Source organism: Cynoglossus semilaevis, chromosome 18 (assembly GCF_000523025.1).
Source record: "Cynoglossus semilaevis isolate Cse_v1.0 chromosome 18, Cse_v1.0, whole genome shotgun sequence".
Lineage (NCBI taxonomy): Eukaryota > Metazoa > Chordata > Actinopteri > Pleuronectiformes > Cynoglossidae > Cynoglossus > Cynoglossus semilaevis.
Window position 1 is genome coordinate 10296143 of NC_024324.1, and position 25329 is coordinate 10321471.

A 25329-nucleotide genomic window follows, 5' to 3' on the forward strand; every position below is an offset into this window, starting at 1 on the left:
AGGTCGATTTGATGTAGTTTACGATGAATCAGGTTTAGGGTTTGACTGGTCTAGGCTGCTCATATAATCAATAATTAGTGTGGCAGGACGGGGTTAAATTACTGGGACGGGGACCCACTGTTTTGTATTTAACATTATAGAAAATTAAAAGAAGTGCATTATATATTTATGCATATATTTACACACTTTTAATTTTTTTATCATATCAGAAATATCTATAGTACCTATCTGTTTATATTTTTGCAGTTAATCAAAAAGCCTTTTTTATATGTTTCAGGACAAATTGCTTTTATCACAGTAACGGCTACATCTCAGTTCAGTGGTTTATCGTCTTTGTGGGTTAGGGTCCAAATAATAAATCATTTTTTACTTAATTATTCAATTATCTCTCAATTTTAGCATTAGAAAACATGCATGCTTAATAAAAGATGATAATGAAATGGAAAATTTGAAATGGTGAGAGAATTCATCTCCGAGGACAGAGACTGTACGTGGGAATGATTTGCAGTTGTACCAGATGATTGAACCTGCCCTGCAGCATCTGGGGGCCATAACGTTTCTTTTAATAGCCATTTGTGCCGGAGTAATGTCTCTGTAATATTGTAATAATGTTGTTGCCGGGTGGGCTGGCAGTAAAGCGCCTGTATGTGGCTCCACACAGCCAATGCCAAGGCTGTGGATCCCACAGCAGCAGTGAAGAGTGTGATACTCAGGGTCACATTAGACGGTCGCTTCCTTCAGAACATTTCACATGTTTTACATTTCGTGCCGATTCGCCCACAGTGACTCTGTTTATATGTGTGCTGTAATGAGAGTGACAGCAGGGACCGTGTGTGGGCAGAACAAGAGACGCAGAGCAGGGAGAGGACAGAGCAGAGGTGTGGTTGTTGGTGCTAACGCCAGCAGCTGGATGACAAATGGAGAGAAAATAAGGGAGAGGTGAAGGGAAGAAAATGATGAAAACATCAGAAAGAGATGAAGCCGAGCCTTAAAGACGCAGAGGGAAGGAGGAGGAGGTGGAGGAGATACTAATGATCGGAGCTGTCACTGATGGATTGGAAGAGGAAGTCAATTTGCAGACTGTGTCTCTGAGGCTGGGACAGAAGGAACAGCTCTGTTGAAGCCAGGTTGCAGATCTGACTGGTTGGAACCAGCCAGCTGGAGTGAAGTGGAGGCCCAGAATGGCCGTCATCTCTGTCTCATTATATTCTCAACATATAAAAAACACCTTACCCAGCATGTCTAAAACTGTGTTTGTTTTACTGTTGAAGTGCACAGGATGTCACCCAGGGATCGTTTTTCACTTTTACGACTGGGATCCGTGGGGAGTGAACTTATTACAATAGCCATTACAGAGGAAAAAGGAATTTGTTCTCCGGGGTAATAAAGTTGCAATTTCATATTTTGCACCAAGGAAAAATGTGTTTTGATTATGGGTATAAACGTAATATCTCGGAGGGTTCACATTAAAAAGTTACAACTCTGATTTAATTCACAGCAAGTGCTCATTTTACAAAGTGAAGAAATAAACATTCAGACGGCCATAAAAAACTAAAAACAAATCGTGGCGCATTGGCCGTAAATCACAAATCTCAGAGCAGCAGTCAGTCAGTTGATGTTGTTCCCTCGGCCTTTATGTCAGTTTAAAGTCAAACCTATCAACCCTGTATTAACTGTGTACCAGAACATGTACTAGAGGCAGCAGGAAAACAGTCCCAGTCCATCACTGTCAACGTCTGACACTCAGATCATCATGTATCGTCATGTCTTTAAGACCAAATCAGTTAGCCAACATTTGGTTAACTGATGCTGCTGCGTCAGACAAAGCACTTTTTAAATAAAATATAGGACCAAATTTTAATCAATACGTCAACATCAGCCAGAAAACCACAGGTGGGTCATTGATCCTAAAAATAATGCTTAGCAGAGCGGAGGACAGGCTGTGCACCAGAGCTTGACACCCTCTAAACAAGAAGCTCTGCTGACGTGCTCCATAAGCACTTAACCCAAATTACCTGCTCCACTGATTTGTTTCAACCTTCAGTTGTCAAGGGGGAGGGGGGCAGAAAAAGGCTTGTGGGGTCCTGACATATCTACAGCACTTAATGAGGGTGTCGCCTCCCCAACCAAAGCCCCCCCCGCCCCCCACCCCTCCCTTTTGTCAGTAGGAATGGAGTGGTCCACTAATTATACATTAAAGTGTGCTCCACCTTGCCTTGGTGGCTTCCTGCCATTAGGCTGAGAACAGCCCCCTGGTGGCAATCTGATGTCGGTGCTAACTCCCACTGGGACCTGTCCACATTGTTGGCTCACAGCCTCACTGCCTGTCAGGTTCCATCAGAAGGACGTTAACGTAATCATCAGCTGTGACTTAACGACTCAGTGCTTCCTCCTGATTGGTCCACAGTCATTTTATTTGAGTGGCGTCGCTCCCTCTTATGGACCTTTTTTTTTTCCATCTTTTCAACCAGACTCCGCCTTTTTCTCTATCCCTGCTCAGCCGTACCTTTCCCTCTACATTTGTTAACACTCCCTCATCAGAGCGTGCTCACGCCCACTCCTCACGTCCTCCTCAGGGAGGGTGAGTTAACAAGGCCAACAGAGAATAGAGAGCGCTGCATCAGAGACTTCATCACATTACTGTGGCGTCTGCCGGTCTGCGGACCAGAAAGTGTGCACAGTCTGAGGGTGTTGGGGAAATGACGTCATACAAGAGCAAGAACTGAGCAGAGCTATGTTTGTGGTTTGGAGAAAATAAAACGTGGAGCAGCCGAGCTAACGTGGAGGCTAAGGACTGACACCAGGGCTGACGTACATGTGATTTTGATGGCCCTCCGCTCAGCGCAGAGCTGAGGTGGAGTACTGTATATGTTCATGATGATCAGGGATCAGGGATCAGAGAGAGTAAAGGATTTGGACTGATCTCCAGTGAAGCCTGCAGGAACATTTTTCCAGTTTTTTCCTTTGCTCCTCCATCCTCCAACAGTGAGGCCCTCGGAGCCCCCCAGGCCCCGTGGGCTCTGGGTGATGGATGCTGCTGTACTGTAACAGTTGAGGCTGCGCACTCTGATACTGTGCAGAAGCAGAATATGTTCTACGGTGCAGTGTGATGCAGATATTTTCCTGCTGTTCTGTTCTGTTCTGTTCTGCTGCACCGACCTGGGTTTCACATTACAACCAAGGTAACAAATAAGACAAATCAAGGTTAGACATGGATGGTTGATGTGCTCCTCTGTGCCCAGCCTGGAGCGCTGTGTCCTGAGCAGCCTGCCAAATGCAGTCGGCGTGACTGATGCCCACTTGGCTTCAGTCTTATTACCTCTTTGGAGCAGAAATGGGCCACAGAAAGGACACTCGTATATTTCTGTTCTGTGCTGATAAGCTGAGCCCTCAGCCATTAGCCCAGTGTACCTGGCTGAGTCCGAATACTACAGTATCTCCTCCATCTTAACACGGATTTATTGTAGTTTACAAGCCATCGTTAAAATGACGTTTTTATGCTAAGTCACGACTCGGTTATTTGTTGTTTTTGGTCTTCAGTACCTGTTCATTAGAGGAAAAAGTCAAATTTAAAGATGACAGTCACTCAGAGTTAATCAATCCAATCATGTCGTGTCATGTCGACAGAATCAACAACAGAAACACTGGTTTATTTTCTAAAATGTTGTAAATACCTGTATCCATATTCCTTTACGTTTTTTCCTTCTAAGAGATTATGAATAGTCAATCCACAACAAAACATAGTTCCAACGTTAAAGTGATCAGATTAGATTAGATTGAACTTGAATTGATCCCACACGAGGGAATCGGGGGTAAAACAAAAAAGTAATAAAACAAATTTGGTGCAAAATATTATACAATTATTTAAGTAAACGTATAAAAATACTAAATGTACTAGACAGTCTGAGAAAAAATTTTACAGAATCAGGATAGATTGGTAAATCCATCCAAATATTCTATATTTCTTTCCCTTCTTTTTGACTTAGCCAGGAAATGGCTGAAAGATAAAATGGTGATGGTCTGGCTGCATCAATAATTAATAGTCTGAAATGAAATGCATCACTAATAAGACGTGGGATGGGGTGGGGAAGGGGGGAGGAGATGAGGGATTCTCAGGGGACAACAGCATCTTAGCTGGACGTGGAGGGAGGGGTGGAGGGGGTGAAGCCAAGAGAAAGGACACATCCATATCAGCTGGGATCAAACAAAGGCCAGAGGACCTGCACAGACACTCATCCTTCTGATGAGGGTTTTGTTGTTGATCTAAAGGAGAGTAAAGCTGGTTGGTGATGTTTCCTCTGAACTCTGACTAAAACGCAGCCTCATTTCCTCCTCTTTCTGCTCAGCCTACAAGGAGAAGATGAAGGAGATCTCCGTCCTGTCACTCATCTGCTCCTGTCTGTACCCCGAGGCCCGCAAAAACATCATGGGTGAATTTGAAGGTTGGTGAAAACATCCACGTTGGCCACACATTCGATCTCAGATTTTATAAAATTTGACCTGGATTTTATATATAGATAGAATTATAGATAGAACAGAAGAGTTCTTAAAATAAAGTCTGATTTTAAATGAAGGAAAGTGGCTAGAAATTTGACTTTGAGTTTTTTCAATTATAATAGCGATGTGAGGGTTTTAAATTTTGAGATCACACTTAAGTATTTGACCTTTTTCAGAATAATCACAGTCTTAAAATCAAAGTCAAAAGTCCAAGGTGTCAGGACGACCCTAACACCTAAATCTTTGGTGGCTGTTACAGACATGGATATCAAACCCATCAACAAAAGAGCCTCAGGTCAGGCCTTTGAGGTCATCCTGAAGCCGCCGTCCCCCGTGTCCGAGGTGTCCCACTGCATCACCAGCCCACCCAAGAGGGACATTTCCCTGGAGGACATCCAGAAGAAGCTGGAGGCAGCTGAGGACCGGAGGAGAGTAAGGATGTTTTCAATCATCTTCATCATCATCATCATCAGTGCAGCCACCGATCACTTAGTTTTATTAAAGGCCACACCAGCTGTACATAATAAAATACCTTCACCGTCTTCTACTCCTGGTGTGATTGACGCCTCTTGACGTCTTTTATAACGCCTGCTTTGTTCTGGTTAATGGTGCATCACAGCGACCGCACCAGCTGCTGTGAAAAATGTCATGTCACACCGGCTAATTCCTGCACATCATTGATCTGCTCGTCAATACAGTTGGTGACAAATCCAGCTGACAAATCCAGATACCCACCAACAAATCAATCACCTGATCAATAAGGCACTTTGATGCCAGATGTCCAGTATTGTGGCTCAGACACACATGAGCGCTACACCTTTCTGCACATGACGATAGATGTTAGATGAAGTTTGTTAATCTGTAAATCTGTTAATCTGGACTCAGTCAAAAGGTCAGAATCCAGACATAAAGTTGTATCTGTGTCGTGCTCACAGTCCCAGGAGGCCGGGATTCTCAGGATCCTGGCTGAGAAACGGGAGCACGAGCGCGACGTGCTGCTGAAGGCCATGGAGAACCACAGCAACTACAGCCGCTTGGCCGAGGAGAAGCTCCAGATGAAGATGGAGCAGAACGAGGAGAACCGGATGGCTTACCTGGCCGCCCTGATGGAGCGTCTCCAGGAGAGGGTGAGGAGCAGGGACTGAAGTCACGCTGAGGGTTTAGTGCTGTTTCACTCCAGTGTTAGGGTGGTGTATCACTCCAGTGTCAGGGTGGTCTTAAAGCCAAAGGTCACTGAAAACCTTCCAGTTTTTACAGACAGCTAGCAGCTAGCCACTGTTTTCTTGATGAACAGCATAGTGATGTCCGTTTAATATGTAGGGTCTGGGTTGACAAAGTTTCGTTGCCATGGCAACCTGGTACAAATGAGGCAATTGTTGAAAGATGACAGAGAGGGAGGGGTAAAGAGTCATGGATTAAAGGTAAAAAAAGGAAGAATATTCTAGGGAACAAGAAACAATAGACAGAGAGAAAACTAGCCCTGATGTGTGTGTGTTTGTCTTTCCTCCAGGAGAAGCACGCTCAGGAGGTGCGCAGGAACAAGGAGTTGAGAGAAGAGTTGACAGCATGAGAAACACGACCCTCCTAAACCCCCCCTCCCACCCCTGACCCTGAGGAACACCGACACCCCCCCTCCCTCTCCGCCAACCTATCCCATGATTCCCCTCTTTCCTCCGTCTCCTTCCATTCTTGTCATAATACTATGAATTTACCACAGCCTGAGAATTTACCACCAGAGAAATTGGAAGGTCCAAAGGTGTTGGGGGTGTAAAAAAAAACAACGACAAAAAAAGGCAAAAATTCATTAAAAAAAGGAAAATTAATGTTTCCACCCACTCCTCAAAAAAGAATGTTTTTGCTCTGTTTAAATAACAAACCGTGATCAGATTGACCAGTGATGACAGTGGGTATTGGTTTCTGTAAATACTTCTTTTTTTGTTATATACAGTATGATACAAGCAGCAGAAGTATTGATTGCAGTGTGCCATTTTTATATGAGTTCCTTCTCTCTGCGTATTCTGTGTATGGATGTAATGAGTTTTCATTTCCATGTTTCTTTTTATTTGTTTTGTTTTTTGGTCCATTTCAGCCTGAGAATGTTTTTTTTTTTTTTTTCTGTTTTCTCTCGTGTGGTGACAGGCTTGTAGATGTTTGTTGTGAGTTCGACAGCTAGTTGATGTCTGCTGCGGCCGGTGCCGTCTTCACCAGGCCTCACATCCTGCCTCCTTTCCCTTAGTCCCATCTGGACCACAAATCTAGGTACCTAGATCTGAGGTACCTAGATCGGCTCTGTTCCAGTCACTACTAAAATAAAGGAGACAGTTTGTGTTTCTGTGAGGACTGTAATCTGCCGCTGCACATCCACTCCTGTGAGGTAGATGGCGACTGCGCAACAGGAGAACACTATAGCATTTAAACCCCGTCCTCATCCTCTTTACCTCCATCCCTCCACATACATGTATCTGTACTGTAGAAGCACTCACTCACACGCTTTCCAAATGGGCAAGGGATTCAACCAATCACAGCACAGTGACATTAACTGTTCATACATCACCAAAAAGGACAAGAATAGCATCACTGACCAATAGCAGCCCTCCTATTATCTCCGGCTAGCAAGCTTCCAATCACATTTACAGTAATAGACAATACAGCAGAAGTTAAATGCATCATAGAAACACAAAGAGTAAAAAAAAAACAAAAAATTCACCTCAGATCAGACTTGTTACTGTGAATATTCTACTAAATACAACTAGAGTAGTGCTCGGCATCATCAGAACCTTCTGGAATCATCACACTTCACTCCAAGACACTGTAAAAGCCACTGAACTACGGACACAGATAGACGTCTAAGCCATAACCGGTATGACTGCAGCCACGGACGGACATGAAGGTGTACACGAGTGTAGGACAGAGTCAGACTGACTCAAAGGACGGTCAGGAAGGACACTAGTAGAGAGAAAGTAAGCATGGTAGGCCCACAGGTGTGTGTGAGTGTGTGTGTGTGTGTGTGTGTGAAAAGGCAGGTCGATGCTGTATTGAATGTTTGATCAGATCAAGTCTAAACCAACAGTGTCACAGTGTGTTACAGCTGTTCACTACAAACAGTGACTCTTGTACCTGCCCCTCCCACTTCCTACCCCCCCCCCCGCCCCCCCCCCCCCCCCCATTTCGGGGTTTCCCCCCCTCTCCTTCTCTCCACATACTGTATATCTTTGTGAGCAAGCAGTGGTTAATAAAGATTTGGGTTCAGTGAATGAAACGGCGTGAGAGAGTCGATTATTTCACATCGTCCACCACAGTCTCCAGGAAACTGAGTTAACGCTGCTAAATCTTCACAAACATGAAGACAACTGTGACACACACTCAACTGTTCTAATAAGGACCCAAACCTTTATGAAAGAAATCTGTCCCATGTTGGCCTCACAGCTTGGAGTGTGGGGGGAGGCGGGGGGAGTGAAGATGACCTGTTATGTCAACTGAAAAGAGGACAAAAATTATATTAGAAATATTTTAGTTTTTCTCCTGAAATCTAAGTCTAAGTGTAACCTGATAAACTGAACTGACAGGTTTGATGCAACATATTCTAAATTAGTTGGTCCGGGGATAAGTTGATGACTGGGTCGCATCACTGTGTGTTTTAATTATACTTATTAACCCTTGGGGGAACCGAGGACACAGAATGAGACTGTGTGAAGCATATTCTTTAACACTGTCTTGCTGTTTAAAATACCTGACCTGTCACAGTTTTATTTTAAAGAATCATTTTCAGGGGAACATATGTTTACTATAAGTTCAAGTCAGCAAAACATCAGATATTCTTAGTGAATTCTTAGCACATGTAACATGTAAGCTGTTTCTGAGTTAAGGTTTAGTTATCATTATAAGCGCTTGGAGCCACTGTAACAACTGCTTTAACTACATGGTGTCGTTTGTCTTAGTTGGACCTATTTTACTGAGATATTGAGATTTAATTAATACATGTTTTAAATGGGAAACAATACCAAAAAAAACGCAGTGAAGCTCAAAGGTTCTACTTAGTTCCGGTTTTTAAATGTTTTCCATCGTCATCTATGTAGCTGTAAAAGAACAGTAGGACCCATTTTGTGAGTTCTCAGCCGTGTAAGAATTATGTAAAGTGAAGTACAATTATTTGCAGAGAATTCGGACTGACCAGCGTCAACGTTTATGTACCAAAAATGTACAAAAATGGCCAGTAGGTGAAGCCATTAGACCAGTTATCCTCCCTCAAAAGTCATTGTTGTTGTGCTTTTGGAACTCCAGATTATTTGGCACCGACAGCAGGTGGCAGCGTTTCTCTTTACATTTTCTTTTCCAGAAGCTCCTTGCACTGTGTCACTGATTCTCGGAGGTGGTTGGCGGTGGAACAGATAGATGTTCTGGTGAAATATGGCTCTGGTGTATATAACTATACATTTGCTACTACAAGCATGTGCTACTACCTAAAATAACGGAGAACGGTAGGCAAGAAATTTTAAGAAATAAAAAAAGCTAAAAAAAAAAAAAAAAAGCTAAACCTTAACTCATCCACACCATAAAGAAGCTAAATGTAAGCTATGTATTAGTTGATAAGTTGATATGCTAGGATAGCTATAGCTAGCTATAGCGATATATAGCTAGATAGAAGTTATAGCTGTAGCCAATAAGTTACAATTAATTACTATTAATACTTGTACTATTAAATTGTAGTAATTTAAGGTGTATTTCTGGGTCACTTTAAGTTAGGTTTTTATATTTTATTTACTGTCCAGCATTTAGCTTCATTCATTCATTTCATTTTAGTTTATTCATTTGGACAATAAACAATTTACCAATTAATGTGTCATGGTTGACCCAACAGGAGGACACTTTAAACTACGTATCTTAAGGTTAATATTTCAAATTGAACACAGCAAAATAAATATATTTTATTCATTATTATATATACATTTTTTCAAACCACTACAGAACCGCTCACACGTTTTTACACAACAGCTTCTTTGACGTGGGCTCCCAGACCGAGTCCAAATGAAAGAATGCATCAGAAACACAGTGTTATTGACGTGTTTGTCACGCTGCTGCTCTGTGGTACACTCTGTGCTTTAACGTCTAAACTGTGTACAACCCCTCTGCTTATTATGGTCTGTTTATTTCTTCATGGGCATGAGTGCTGCCGGCTGTTTCAGCATGTTTGTACACACACACACACAGAAGCAGCCATCAAACACTGACCTTGTGGGCAGCCGCACACTGCCCTATTCTTTCCCTCGTGTGTGTCCGTGTGTGTGTGTGTTGAAGTACACCAGCCTCCTTCCCATTCACAGGCCTTTTGTGTGGGTGTCTGTCAGCGGTGTTGTCTGCAGGCAGGCCCCCATTGTGTTGAACCACTGTTCCTTATTGACACAGGGCCCCTGGCACTTGGTGTTCCCATGGCCCCCCGGCCGTAGCGGACGGAAGGCTGAAACCGGAGCCCCGGACCTGGGGAGAGTTTGTTTGCGCTCCCTTTTCTCTCCCCTGGTGCCTACGCATGGGGTTTGTGTCCAAAGGGACGGGGCTAAACGGATGGTGGCGTCTTGTAAGTGTGTGTGTGTGTTTGATTGTGTGTGTGTGTGTTCTGAAACTGCACTGGTTCCATTGCTGTCGTCTTTAACGGCCTGTTGCTTGGCACTGTGAGGTCAAAGGCAGAGCAAACATTAATGAAGAAGATTATACTCTGAAGGCTATTATCTCCTCTCTGACCTGCTGTGACCTTCTGCTGGTGTTGAGACAAATATTGTTCCCCTGTGAAAAGTGATCCCTGCAGGAGGGCTTTAATACTGCACCGCTGCACATGTGCTGCGTTTATACTGCTGCTATATAACCTGCTGCTGTCTTGCATCTCCTGCAACATCTACCATACTTTATTGAAGAGAAACAGAGTAATAATAGTATATATATATATCTTCAAAGGGTCGTACCTACACACGTCATTATTTTTAGATCATTTTTGTAGATGGTTTTCAAGAGGAATTTTCTCCTTTCTGCTACATTTCAACTTTATGAAATGTTGTAGCAATCTCTCAGCATACTGTAGGCTAAGACAAGCTAATGTTTCAGTTGTGTTTTTCATCTTTAAAACAGTTTTGATTGTCTTTTATCTCTTAGGGTAACTTCTATCAACCTTTTGCTGCATTTATTTATCTCAGTTTTTCAAATTTAAAAAGCATTAACTTATTTATTAATTTGTTAAAGTTGTTAAAAACTTTAGTGCGTTCGTGCATCTACAGTGACCGTTGTAGTGACCAAGGGCCACTGTTTGTCTACATCTATACTTCCTGTCAGGTGTGTAATGTCAATAAGATATCTTTTTAAACGGACTGTTTGTACTGTTGTGTCAGGTCCTTTTGAGCGATACTGTGGTGAGGGTCGGTGGACATCTGCAGACAAAGGGGGAAAAAATGTAATAATTGCGGACACCACTTTGTTGGACAACCGTGTGGGAAAAGTGGACATGCCGGGATTTGCACCGTGTACCTGGTTAGTGCAATAATTTACTTAACAAAGTCCATAAATTGATCATTTATTGATTAATTGATGGGGATGAGGTTGTGAATTGGTATATATATGTTAGCTTTTTAAGCTTCCACCAATGGTGGAAAACAATGATCTTTTTTGGGGTTATATTACAGTCTATTTATTTTTAAGTTCTGTGGCCATCATGGCCATGGACTGGGTGGTCACTGGTCACATGATTTTCTCAGCATCATCAGCGGAAATGTAGAAATGAAAGGGTGGTTAAACACACACACACACACACACACAAACACTTTTTATTCACTTATATAACTTCCTGTTAACATGACCAGTTTTATACAAGTTGTGATCACGCTGCTCTCCTACGACGTCTCATGACTGTGTTTGTTTATATGCATCCGTCAGCGTGTGTGTGCCTGTGTGTGTATGAGAATGTGAACACATACCACATCATCTCAGCGTGTGTCCCAGCACAGCCACGGTGTCAAGAAATGACACTGAGGATGTGTATACCAGACACAAGCACACACACACACACACACATTTTTCTGTTTGTGAGTGTGTGTGTCTGAAGGAAGGTGCTGGTTCCCACAGCTCAGATCTAATTCAGCTGTAATTCAATCTCCGTGTGAGTGCCGCTCCTCCACGGCTCTCCTCTCCCTCTGGAGTACGTATGAGTTTATATACGTGTGTGTGTGTGTGTGTGTGTGTGTGGTTGGGAGACATTTCCCCTCCTAGACCCCTAAGGATCAGTTTACTGTGTCAACGCCAGGAGCTTGACGACAGCAGCCATATTCACACACAAAGACACACACACACAGCACACATCAGCCAAGATGTCCTGTATCTACCATTCAGGTGTTGTGTGTTGTTAGTCACTTGTTTATTTGTTTGTTATTTGGGTGAAAGGAAATTGACTGAGATTGATTGAGAAAAATGACTGTGACATAATCAACATCATGAAAAATAAAAATGACTGTGACATAATCAACATCAGTAAATCATTGAACTAAGTTCATTAAAAAATTACATTAGCAACAAAGAAATATCAAAGTAATGTGTCAGCAGTCGCAGTAGAGAGTAGTAATGAGTAGTAGCACCAAGAAATCTTCATTTTCTGCCTGAATAAAAGTCTCTAACCGATGGGTTCCAAAAAAACAAAATTGAAAAAGTAACATATTTGTTCCTCGTTCATTTAGGAATTCTTAACGATACTGTTGTTTAGAGTTAAAATGATGTGTTTTAAATTTCTGCATTGCAAAACTGAGTTGAGGGATTGGTGAACGGGAAAACAAGAGGAAGAAGTGTAAGTAACCTAAAGACAGACCAAAGTGACGTGTGATGTGTTTGTTTTAGGCCTGACCGTGGAGAGACGGAGGTGAGACACCAGGAGACAAGGAGAGAGTGGGAGCGAGTGAAGGATGGAGGGGAGGAGGCTTCAGACTGAAAACAAACCCCAACAGATGTGAGTGAGGGAGTGTGGGAGACCAGTGTGTGAGAGTGTGTCTGTGTTTGTGTACGGGACAACAACATTACGAGGGAATTAGTCAAGCAAGTGGGACACGAGTGTGTGTGTGTGTGTGTGTGTGTGTGTGTGCACGCCCATTGTTTCTCAGCATGTCAATTCAAGAGCCCATTGAGTTTCCATATTCAGGTGTTTACTCAGTCACTGGCTCCACATTCAGCTTGATCTAATTGTTCTGTTCACCCGCATGTGTTTACTGTGGACCAACTGAAAAGCATGTGTAAGGTCAGGAAGGAGTGTGTGTGTGGGCCTGTGTGTACAGTGGTCATGAGGCCCAAAGGCCTTGTGGTCAAGCTAAAGGATAGTGAAACCTTTAGCCACAGTAGTGCACAAAGCCAGAGCTGGGAAACACACACATTTTGTTTTTCTCTCCCCTTTTCACTGTCTGAGTAGCTTCACTTATTTAAATCAAAACTGTGAAGTAGGAGGCCCAGGGATTTCAACTATGTTTATAGCTCCCCCTATAGGAAAGTGTGGAAGCTACACGTTGTGTATTTACAAATACTATCCCACACTTTCTACCACACGAGGCAGCGGTCCAACCAGCGGCTGTTGTGTTTTCTAAGGTGAAAAACTCATTTTAAATTTTGGATCTTGGTATAGAACTGTGGTTCTCAAACTACGGTACACGGGCCTCTGGAAATTTTGCATGGTTTACCTGAGGTTACTTGTCCATATAAATAGACTTTCTAAAATATCTGTACCTCCTGCTGTGTGTGTGTGTGTGTGTGTGTGTGAAGGAAGGCTCTTGGGGACTTGGTTACCATACTACTGTGGCTAAAGGTTTCCACTATTGTTTATCAGGCCCACACGCTCTCTTTAAAGCATTACATAACACACTCTCACAATAGAAGTGGCTCAGTCAAGCAGACATCCAGACATCTTGGCTCTTGTGATTGTTAGGAACTTACCGTAAAGGTGCGTTCTGTTTCCCCTTTTCCTGGTCATGTTCCCAGGTCACTTCCTGGAAGTGCCAGTAGGAATAACGCTGCTCATCAGCTCAGAGAAAAAGTCAGAGATAAATTGATGCTGAGGTTTTTACTGTCTTATTTTCATGTCAACTGCTCACACACCACAGTGGTTTGTAGTTGTGTGAGGACTGCTCTACATACATGGAGTTTCTGACTTTGGCCAATGGAGCGATGGCAGGTCCTCTCACTGGACGATGACACTCGGTCTCCTTGTCTACTGGGCTGTCTCGTCAACAGCATCAGTTCCTGTTAGTTCATTAGTTCCTGTTCCGCCGCTTGATTGGTGCTTAATCAGGACCTTAGTAGCAGTGGTTACGAGTGAAGATGTGCCCTCTTGTGGCCATAGATGAAATGCAGCGTATTAATTCTAAACTTCTAAAGAAGGCATGTTTTATATTCCTGAAAACATGGTGGTTATACGTTAAGGCTCAGAAATAAGATATGTTTTTGTGGTCAGGTTTGAGTGAAAACATGTTTCCTCTGCCATTTAATTCAGTGGAGTGTCCCTACAAGAATACCATTGGAAACTTGTGTGTTCTTGCCTCAGTGCGTGTGTGTGAGTCATTGGCCTCAGTGTTCCCTCGGTCACCAAGTCCAATGTCCAGGCCAGCGTTATCCTGCCTGGCACTGCTTCCTGATGCAGTCATTCACTATAGAGTGGCACTGACTCCATACAGAGTCGATTATTGAACAGAACAATCGAAGGCATTAAAAAGGCCGGCAGCAGGCACGCACAGGGCTGACACACACACACACACCAACAAGAACAAGAGGGCCATGTGTAAACAATACTGTGAAATCTCTGCTCCAGCTTTTTTATTCTTCTCCTCCTTTAAGTAAATCCAGAAAGTTCCAGCCTAAAGTGCTGATAGAAACATCATGTTTACTGAGACACAAACTTTACCACAACAAAATGAACGGGGGAAGAAAGCAGAAATGACTTAACGGAGAGATTCAACGACAACAAAGAGCAGCAGAAATGATGACAACCATCGCAACACGGAAAGGATTACAAAGAGACACGCTGGGAGCCCAGACTGTTTGACTAAGTCGTGTTTGTTTGTCTCAAAGTGATGATTCATCATTAGTTCCACCGCAAATGTCATTTTTTATGACTGTTTCAGTGTAGGAAGACGCTGAGTAAAAAAATCTATTTCATTTATTCTATTTGCCGATTTAAAATTTTAAAATACTTGAAGTTTACTTTAAATGTAACTGACCCTCATATGGATTGTGTTGACGCCAGCAGTGAAGCAGTGTTACTGTATGAAGAAATGTGTGAGTGGCAGAGAAGTACATGAAGGAGGTACAAGTAAAGCAAGACATTGTGTGCAGTGAGATTGACCGATGGGTTCTAGCAAAGACTTTGAGTTTGAAGAACTTCAAACCTGAGAACATATGAGGGGTTAGCCAAATGTCTAATCAGACAGACAACCAACTGCAGTACCTCTGCTGTCCCCTTAGGGGTCCTGGTCCCCTTGTTGAAGAAAATATTATCCATCAGGTCTGTATCTTTTTAGTCTTCCAAGACAAACTTTCATTGTCTCTTCTGTTTGTTAGTAACTGTTCTTTGACCTGACTGTGAACTGCAGCAGACATCACTATGAATCAGGCTGTACCTTTGGCAGTGGAAACCTGATTTATGACGTTCAACAATGACCCAGACAAACAACTGCAGTATGAAAGACGTGGACGTGGGCAGGTAGAGCTGTGTCACCTCCACAAAGATGTGCTGTTAGTTACAATAACAGAGGATAAGTCTTCAGACTGGAGCGTAATCCATGTTGACTCATGCAGATCCACCAGTGTCTGTGGATCTGAGCGGGTTCAGATGGAACCACCGTCCCCGGCTCAGTGTGTGGAGACACACGTGTCTCAGTTTGACAGTCGACAGCACTGACAGCAGGAGGATTTATGGAGCCGTGTGTTAGTCACTGACTCCTGTTTCCTTCTTCACTTTCCTTTTCCTCTGGGAGCAGCAGAGAACGAGACAAACAAGGTTTTTGTACGCGTCTGTAAGTCGACTGGTTTCTCCTCTGAAGGCCTGTGGGCTGTTCCCAGTGGCAGCTCACACACACACACAGTAAACACTTGCACACCTATAAATTTGCATGTACAAATATAGGCTGATAGCGGCCAAGTGGCTTACACACACACACGCTCCTACACGAACACACTCACACACACGTGTACAGATGCGTGCTGTGCCGCTCCTGTTTTCCCACCAGCTCAAGCTTGTGGGAAAATCCTTGCTGGTCAGTAATTGATTCCGCCCTGCCAGCTCCATTAGTTTACAACACACACACACACACACACACACACACACACACAGACACACACACACACACGTGGTGAGATAAAGGCGACTGAGCCGGGACATGCTCTCCTTCTACATGTCATGCCTCTTACTCCTTTTCAAGCTTCATATTTGTTCTCAGCCTTAGTGGAATTCTCTTGGATCTCGGTCTGTTTGTCTTTTATTCACTCAGGCTCAGAGAGCTGAAGTGTTTGAGTTGAAGAAGTCGGACCAGTTCAGTAAAGACAGAGGTCAAAATCCTTTCAGAGTAACAGGCAACTCCATATTTCTAGATGCTGATTTAAAAGGATGAGAACGTACTTTAGTAGGATTCTAGGTTTATTTGAAAAGTTCCACCCATCGGGGTGTCACCTGACAAAGTTCTTTTATTTTCTTCCTTCTCTCTCTCTCCTCTGTCTCTCTTCCTCTCTCTCTCTCTCTCTCTCTCTCTGTCTTGTGTTTAATCTCTTTTCCACAGCGTTTCCTCTGAATTGAAGTGACAGTGTTTGTTGGTTTTCTGCCACCTGCTGCACTCACACACATACTCTCTGACCTTTGCACTCTCTCCCATTAACAGCAGCACAAGCACATACACACGCACACACCATCAGCGACACACTCACTCCCACAGACGCAGTGACAAACAGCTACACAAACACACAGCTTCACAATCGCCACTTTTTCCTTATCGCCACGGCGACGACCGCTCCCTCTGATTATCACACAGCCCCGGGCCGGGCAGCACCGAGTCTGGCTTCCATTCAGCCCTTCCTATCCCTGATGAACAGCCATTTGCTGTTCGGCTCGCCCTTATCAATTGCCATCATCGGCCGTATTACCGAGACTCCTACACATCAAAGGCCTCATCAAAGGAGTCTCATCAGGGAGAACTTTCACATGAGATAAAGGTTTTATTTTGATGTTTTCAGAGGAACAACACAGATATCTGTTTTCTTTTAGCATTCATTTTCATTCCAAAATTAGTTATCTGCTGTTCAAGACATGTGACGCCCTGGTGGAGTAAAGAGGCTACTCACCAGAGGAAGGACAGAAAAAGAAAGTTTTAGATTTTGAAAGATTTCAATTTCATATCTTTAGGAGGAAAATGAACGGCAGCAGATTATAAATATCTCAATTTGTACTGTTAATGCAGCAGCCTGTGGTTAAAAATGGAATATTACAAGATTTAAGGTCAAACTAAAACAATTGGACGTCAAAGCAATTCTTAAGATTGGCTTGAAAATGAATTCTTTCAATAATAATAGTTTAAATGAGCTAACCCTTAGCTGTGCAGCAACGTGAAGTTACCTTTTAGTCTAATTTTTCTTAAATATTTTCTGATCTCACACGCAGAACTTGTATTTTTGCTAAATTGTAAACATCCTCGTCTATTTTTGTCATAATTCTAACAACTAACAACTCTGGGCTAACACTGAGTTAAATGAATGAACTTTTTTTCTGTGCCACAGCTGGAGCTGGAGCCACAGTTTGTCTTCTGTCAACACTGATTATGTTATGACTTCTTCTAAAGTTTCTCTCTTTAACCCTAAAGGATTTGACCCCCTGAAATGTTACCTTTGTTGATCCATAAGGTCTATGTACATTAAACTAAATGGATTTTTATATGGATATGTTGACATATATTCACAGCTCAGGTCAAACCCTGTTGTTGTTGTCAGTTTATCTCTGTTTGGATCATAAATGATTGAATTTGACTTGCGTGTGTGTGTGTGCGCACTGCATTAGTATAATGTGGTCACCTCATTCATTGGTGTGGTGTTTTCTGTGTCTGACAGGGTGCGTGTGATGTCTTAAGAAGGGGAGGGTAATTACGTCAATTGAACCGCCGTTATGGCAGTGTCACACACACACACACACACACACACATACACCCATGCCTCCGCTCTCCATTTGTTGGCTGTGAAATATTAATCACAGTCAGCTGTCAACCTGAGAAGGAGAGGATGCAGGACAAGAAAACACCCACAGCCGCCCCCCCCCCACACACACACACACACACATACTCCTCGGCCCCTCTCGCCTGGGCATCTGTGGCAGTGCACGTCCAGCTGTCAGAGGGATTACAGAGACTGAAGGACAATCCTGAGGTCAGCGCGTCCACTCACCCGTCATAACTAACCTAATGAGAGCTAATACATGTTTATCTCCCCACTGAACCAAAAACGCTGCTCTGTTTCCACAAAAAGCTAAAAATGTAGCAATTGTTTTTTTTTATTCTCCAGAGAATGAGTCAAGAGCCATGTTTTCTCTCCCTGCAATGAATCACGGACAGAAAGCACTGACACAAATGCAACCAGTCAATACTGATTAGATTTTCAAGCAAATCAGAGGATTTGCTTGTTTCTGCCTTTGACCACAAATCACACACTGCCATCGCACAAAAGCATACCACAGAGTTTTCAAGTCGTACATACGTTCTCCTTCGCCTGGATTCTGCTGGAACCCAAGAGTTGACATCTGGTGATAATTGTCAGAGTGGTTTGATTGATCATGCTTCAGTTGAAAAGCCAGTCATGTTGGTGTGATCAGGAGAGAGTGGAGTGCAGTCCTGGATGTAAAGTAAGGGTATGGAGTTCATGTTAGGGATACGTGTGTCGACATCAGCCTCAGTATTAGCTTCACTGTGGATTTCTTCTTCATCCGTGACTCTCTAGCAGCTAACTTTCCAAAAAGATTCTGCCTCCACCGATCTGTGCAGTTGGTTTGTTGTTTTATCGTGCTGATGGAAACCTGGTATTTTGTTTAGAATTACGGGTCAGTGGTTAGCCTGTCTGCTTGAAGATCTGCTGGTTTGATCCCTGGTCTTTCTGTATGGCGTTTGCACCTTTTACCCGTGTGTGTGTGGTTTTCCTCCAGATGCTCAGGTTTCTGCAGTTCATGTGGACGGTTCGCTCCAAGTGGAACTTTTATTTTTAATCTTATCTTTTATATATAAATACATTTCTGATAGATCAACAATTTTCCGTGGTCGACTGTTCTGCAAAGCCACTTGAAGAGCTGAGTGCGGAGGGCTGCTGAGGGCACACTCTGCTGCTCCACATGCTCGCTGTCACAGCGTGTGACATGGGAACAACCAGGGCTGTTTTAAATCACAGCCTAACCACTGGTCTGCCCAGCCGGGGGTTCCTGGATACTTGGCATTCCTTCAGTGACTCTGTCCTGTGAGAACCAAAGTCGTGGCCTTAAATATTCTCAGCTCTTAATGAAAGGATGGAACGTACTGATGTGATGCGTGCAAGTGTGACGGTGTTGGATGTTTTGCATTTTTTAGCTGAAAATAGAGCAATTTAGATACAAGTTTAAAAGATCCTGAGACAAAGAATCAGTCAGAATTTGATTCATTTAAAATAAAAATAAAACAAGTTCATTAATTAATATAAAATAAAACTTCACTCTGTGAAGTTTTGAGGTGATGACGTCGTCTGGCCCACGGTCACTGTGTCACCAGCAGGAAGATAAAAGCTCGGCCTGACTGCCACGGTTGTGGTTCCCAAGCTTTGATTGCACAATGCTGTTACTCATGATTATAGCAGAGGCCAGGAGGGATGTCACGGAGTGTGTCTGTGCGTGTGCACGCACGTGTGTGTGTGTGTGGCTGCGTGTTCCTCAGATTCAGTTTCTTTTACGTGTGTTTGTATACACATTTTCAGGAGTTTATTTCATTAATATCTAATCATCATTTAACGATGGGGGGGTGACCGGTGTCACCCCTGCTCCCCCGACAGCTGAGTGTCCCTGCTTTCCCATGCTGTCAGGGGTTAAAGGTCGCCCCGCTGCTACTGTCGCAGTTGTTACGACCCCTCACACAAGGGCTGTCCTGTGCGCCTGTACACATTAGTGATTGCAAAGGGTTGAAACAGGATAGGCAGCGACCGTGGGGGTGGTGTGTGTGTGTGTGTGTGTGTGAATGTGACACAACAATGATTTTACTGAAACCCGGTCCTGCCATGGTCCCTCATGTTTGTTAGAACATGTTCATGTGTGTCTTTGTGTGTGTCTTTGTGTGTGTGCGCAGGCCGCTGGTATCCCCAGTAACCATGAACATGGCCTTGTGAAGGTCCAGGGGCCTCCTGTTTGTTTAAACAGAATGACTTATGTTCGTGTGTGTGTGTGTGTGTTCTTTCGCTGCCGTTGCCTCTGCTCTTTGAACTGTTGTTTTCCACAATTCAAAACTTCCTCCTTTTCTTTAACATGAACATAGGCAGATGATTATTTGTTGTTTTTTTCCGTACCAGCCTCGTTCACTCTGCCACCTCTCTGCTCCCGAGGCCAAGAAAATAATTCCTTTTTCTCAAGTTTCTAAAGAATGGTCTTAACTTGAACCAGTTGAGCTTGAAATCTTCCGTTTGTGAAGAATGTTTTAAAGAAGAAGAAAAAAAAACATTTCGAGGGCATGCAGTTAGTGAAGGTGCGGGTGAGGATTATTGGCACCGTGTTTCCTGCCAGGTGGAATGTTGACACTGCATGTGATGAGTTGAAAGCTTTTCATGTTACCATCCTGCCCCGGGGCAGAAGCATTCAGACCTGCAGAGCTGTTACGTCGACAGCTCGGCCGGTGCAAGTAGGATCTTGAGTCTGAGTTGAAACCCGGTTCCTCGGATGTGCCGGTGTGGTGAAATGTGAACGCAGTCTCTTATAAACATGTACGTATGGCCGCGGGCTGCTGTGGCTCATTAAACTTAATACGCTTTATTACCTTCAGACTGAACGCCCTTTGATACAACATGAAATAAATATGTGGGTGTGGATGCTGACGGCTGCTCTCATTCCACAAGCCGACTTTTGAGAGACAGGTGGCTGTTGGCAGATAAAACCACACTGCACGTCAGATGGGTGCAACCAGGGTTGACTGTGAATGTGTTAAGGGAGCGTTACAAAGGCATTCAGGCCAAAGACCTGATGCTTGTGTGTAGAAGTGTAGCTGTAATCCCACGGTGTTTAGTTGTGATCCAGCTGGATTTAGTCTGCTGAAGCCCAGCGCTGGTGCAGGTGCTGGCTGATAAGACTGGGATTCACACAGACGATGAGAAAGTAGGAAAGAGGGGAGAGTGGGGGAGAGTGGGGGAGAGTGAGGGAGAGACTCGGACTGATGCTGAGAAAATGTACAACTCTCACCTTTAATATTTGTAAAAAGAAGTGTTTGTGGAATGACTTTTCTTTTACTTAACCCTTTGAGTTTAAGGTGGCGTTTGTTCCGAATGAACTACAGCACATAGAGTATGTCAAACTTAAGGCCAGCAGGCCAAATCCTGCCTGCCACCTCATTTGTTGTGGCCCAAAATTTAGAGTCCATACTAATGTTTACTGAACACAACAATTGTGGAATGTTCTACCTGTTCTGTTGGGATCAACCTCTGGCTCATCAGTCACAGGTTCATTTCTCATTGTTGAAGTTAGGATTAAGAACACGCTGTGGTTTTAACTACGGTGACTATTTAGTTTTTTCTAATTTATATTTACTTGGTCATGTCTACAAAGTACATTTTCAACTAATCATATGACATAGTGGCATTTTAAGCAATTCCCATTAACTTTGACATCCCTGTGTTTCACTGCATTTCCTGAAGGTGATGTGAACGGGCGACGGATGTGTCAGATTTCACCAGACACAAAAGAGATAAAATGCAAATGGTTTTACCGTCACGGACTTCCATTCACTTACTGTGTTAAAAGCACTGACATTCTCAAAGGCTAAATGTCCCGACAGAAACTGCCCCTGGGGCAGAAACCTAAAACACAGGGAGAGGTTTGAGGAACATCCACAGGTGAAGACGGGTGAGTTTATAAACCACAACACAAACTTTATAACTTGGGTTCCAGCTTCAGGCCGTCTAAAGAATTCACTTGATAATAAAATGTTTCAATAATGTTGTTTTTTAAATAAGCTTAAAATTGAAAAAAAAAAAGTACTACAGAAATTGTTGCAGATTTAATTATGCAAGATGTCAGAAATCAGAACAGGAGCCCTGCTGTAGTGCATCACTAAGACTAAGGATCAAAATCATGGCGACAAGAAATGTAGAGAGAGAAAAGACGATTGGAGGGAGATAATAGGGGATAAACAAAAAAGTGCAATCTGAGAGAAGTGAAAGGGCAATAATAGAGGAGAGGAGAGGAGAGAGGAACTCCGGGGCATCTTTCCCATCTCTGTGAGAAAGTGTAACGTCGACACTAATCCCATGTTATGACAGTGACACAGTCCATCTCTGCCTCCTTCCCACAGGTTGGAGGGATGAGTCAGACGGTGAGGAAAACAAAGCAGCAGGCAGGGACCTGCAGAGATTACACTCTCATCATGTGGAAACCAGACACTGACACCGGAGCTACTGCAGCCGTGCGCTGACAACATCCACTGTCGGCCTGCTACTGTCGGTGGGTGTGTGTGTGTGTGTGCATTGTTAAGTATTTGTTCTGTATCTGCGTCAGGTCACCAAATCCACATAATTACCTCAGGTGAAGTACCTCAGTGGAGATTTACAGAGTCAAGTTCCAGAGGACTGTTTGGGTTCAGAGTTACCGTTTGATCATCTGTTTAACGCAAGGTGTAAAAGGTCAAATTGAGAGGTCAAGGGGTCATTAGCCACAGTCGACATACAAACATTACAGCTGTATGGTCCAGTAGACCTCAGATCTGCTTTTGTCCTGGCAGTGGTAAAAGACAATGACAAAGCTATGTTGTGTAGCAGGATGCTAGCAGCATTTATCAAGGTGTGTCTTTCCACCGATGAACTCCAGATGTTCCAGGGATCACGCTATGTTTATTGTTGTTGTTCCAAATGGAGACATGAGCTGCCAGCACATACTGCTTACTCCCTTCATAGTAGACAGCAAATATCCTGTTTTGCTGTTAGCAAGCAAGCTTAGAGCTTTGTCAAGGTGGACAAATAAAAGCTCTGGGAAGCTCTAACTGTCAATCAGTTGATGAGTTGTATGCTCTATTGTACATTTTCCACTCATGGGAGCATAACTGACCTGCAGGTGGATTGTCATCATCCATCCTTTCATTATTTTCCCACAGTTTTTGTTTCAATCTGTTCATGTTGCAATTTTTTCACCAGTATAGTCGTCCCCAGTGGAACATTTCTAGTATTTCCTTCTTGGTCTCTCTTGTAGAACCAGATGGTCATGTGAGTTCGTTATGGTCAGTCTGTAGTCCAGACATGTGACAGTGTCTACTGGATCATGTGGAAACTTCACTTCAGTGGTAGAGAGTTCACTGAAGCACACAGGGATCCAAAGGTTTACCAGAGAACAGTTGTGTATTTTCTGGAAGTTTGACTCAGCAGTTGGCAGGGGTCATTTCCAGAGTGTGTGGAGCAACATTCTCAGACGTTTTTATTCTTATATACAAACCCCTGTGGAGAGTCAGAGAAACGCGTTCAAGCTTCAGCTCAGGTCTGAAGCAGCCTTTTTGACAAGTTTGATTTATGGCCTTTTTGTCAGACATTGGCTGCCATATCTGACAGACCCTCCAGTGTTGTTCATGTTATCTCCAACACCTGTGAGTTTCTCACTGTGACATGACAGCATGTCTGCTGAGAGTTTTCCAAATACAGCAGCAACTTCCTGTTTGACTGTTAGGATGAACTGCTTCACTCTGACTCAGTCCCACCTGCTGTAACTGTAACTGTGACGCTGGTGTGTCTGTGTGTGTATGTGTTTTCCTATTTCTTTAAAATATTTTTCTGGGGAATTTTGTTTTCTTGTATTTTTTCACCAAAAATTTGCATTTTATAAAAAAAAAAAAACTCTTTCTGTCAAAGTTTAATCTATAATCAAATATAATTTAACAAAAAGGTCATTCGGTGGGCTTTTTGAATTTTGCAATTATTCTTTGTCAGATCTTTACATTTACATCTGTAAAATATAAACTGTGTTTATGCTATATTTATTAAACTGTTAACTGAAAACGTGTACTTAACTTATTGGATTATTAGGCTTGTCCTTTCTGCATAGTTTAAAGTGATAAAATCAGTCAAATTATTAGAGGCTTGATTAAAATGAACAATTAAAAAAACAGGAAAAGTTGTCAGAAATGACTAGTTTAACCCTGTGATGGTAATGATAATGGTAACACATTAAAAGAAAAGTTACAAGTAAATAGAAATGATGTTAAAAACAAAAAAAGAGCAAAAATCCCCATGAACATATTTTATAGGTCCAAAAATCCCCGGCTAAAACAGTTCCTTCCTTCTGACAAGAGGTTCAACGTCTGTGACTACATGATAGAAGTCAGAAATAGACGATGCCGTGTAGCCCTCTAAATCTTGAGTGCATGGTATTTTTCGTCGGCAACAATGCAAAGAACAAAACCAAAAACAAAACCAGCGTTCAATTTTCCCAAACCTCCCAGAGAGAAAACAAATCTCCGTCGGTGAAAAAAAAAAGAACTCTCTCAGGGCTCCGGCCTTCTGGAAGGCTGAAATAACTTTGGCTCCCAGAAATAGCTGAACGAACGATGAGACAGCAGCAGCTCCGCAGGGTTTTGTAGGTCCACATGTCTGTACGGGAGCAGGGCTTTCCATGTCGGTTCAAAAACAGACTTACAAAATCCCCATGGTGCACTGGGGTCACGCTTGTCTGTTGTAAACCCACACATCCATCCTCGGAGACATTCACAGTGATGTTCTCACGTGCTGGACCAGAGTGTGGCCTGTGTGTTTTCACAACCTCTTTCTAACAGTAAGAGTGCATGTGGTACATTGTGAGTGTGTGTGTCCATGTGTGTGTGTTTTGTTTTGTTAAGGCCACTAAAAGGACCTGTGGCGACAGAAATTAGACGCTGATGGTTTGTCGAGTTGACCACATCACCTCAGCCTTCAGCTCCTCTAATCTTCCTGAAGTTTGGACAGTCTTTGTGTGTGGTGTGTGTTGTTGTAGCAGGGAGACTACACGTACTCCTCTGTCCCCCGTCTCCTCCTCTCAGTCAGCAAGTCTGGGACCCGAAGGAAAAAGCCAATTATATTAAAAAAATCTCTCTCCATCTTTGTTTTGTGGGCATAAACCACTTCTTTGCTTTTTTGTTGTCATTCTTTCCCCTTCTTTGGCTTTCTGACATTCCTCGTCCATTCCCACCATCCCAGAATCCCCCACTCCGTGCTGTTACTCACGCTCAGGCACACATGGAAGTTCTACTCTGCTGGCCCATGCCAACTCCCTCTGACATTGCGAGCGACAGTTCCCAACGTCTTAAAATAGACGCCACGTTTCCTGGCCACTCATCAGCTCCACATCTTATCACACTTCGGAATAATTTGGGAGAGGCTGTAATACCTGCTTTATCTCACATATGAAATGAGTCAGAGCGTGCTGTGCTGATGAAAGTGAGTGTCAACATCTTCATGAGCCTGGTGCAAAACGATGACGTCTGAACCGACTGGAAGATTCCAATACAGACAGTTATGTGGAAGCTAAAAAGACATGTTCCAATACCAGGAACTGCTCCATGTGAACCTGATGTGAAACATTCAAAGACAACTGTCAATGGAGGCTGAGGGGGGGAACCATAA

The 25329-nt window shown here is 43.3% G+C and overlaps 2 protein-coding genes across 2 annotated transcripts in view; both read left to right on the forward strand.

Moving 5' to 3' along the window:
* The window catches only part of stmn2b (stathmin 2b), a 9814-nt gene extending 2549 nt beyond the window's left edge, over positions 1-7265 (forward strand). The window contains exons 2-5 of the mRNA XM_008331680.3: positions 4347-4442; positions 4757-4929; positions 5433-5624; positions 6008-7265. Coding sequence (XP_008329902.1) covers positions 4347-4442; positions 4757-4929; positions 5433-5624; positions 6008-6067 — 521 coding nt within the window. The 3' untranslated portion in view covers positions 6068-7265. The remainder of the gene's footprint in view (positions 1-4346; positions 4443-4756; positions 4930-5432; positions 5625-6007) is intronic.
* Positions 7266-9579: 2314 nt separating this feature from the next.
* Positions 9580-25329, forward strand: part of hey1 (hes-related family bHLH transcription factor with YRPW motif 1) — a 34832-nt gene continuing 19082 nt past the window's right edge. The window contains exons 1-4 of the mRNA XM_008331681.3: positions 9580-10069; positions 10872-11010; positions 12364-12472; positions 22044-22192. The gene's annotated coding sequence lies outside the window, so the exon portion shown is untranslated. The remainder of the gene's footprint in view (positions 10070-10871; positions 11011-12363; positions 12473-22043; positions 22193-25329) is intronic.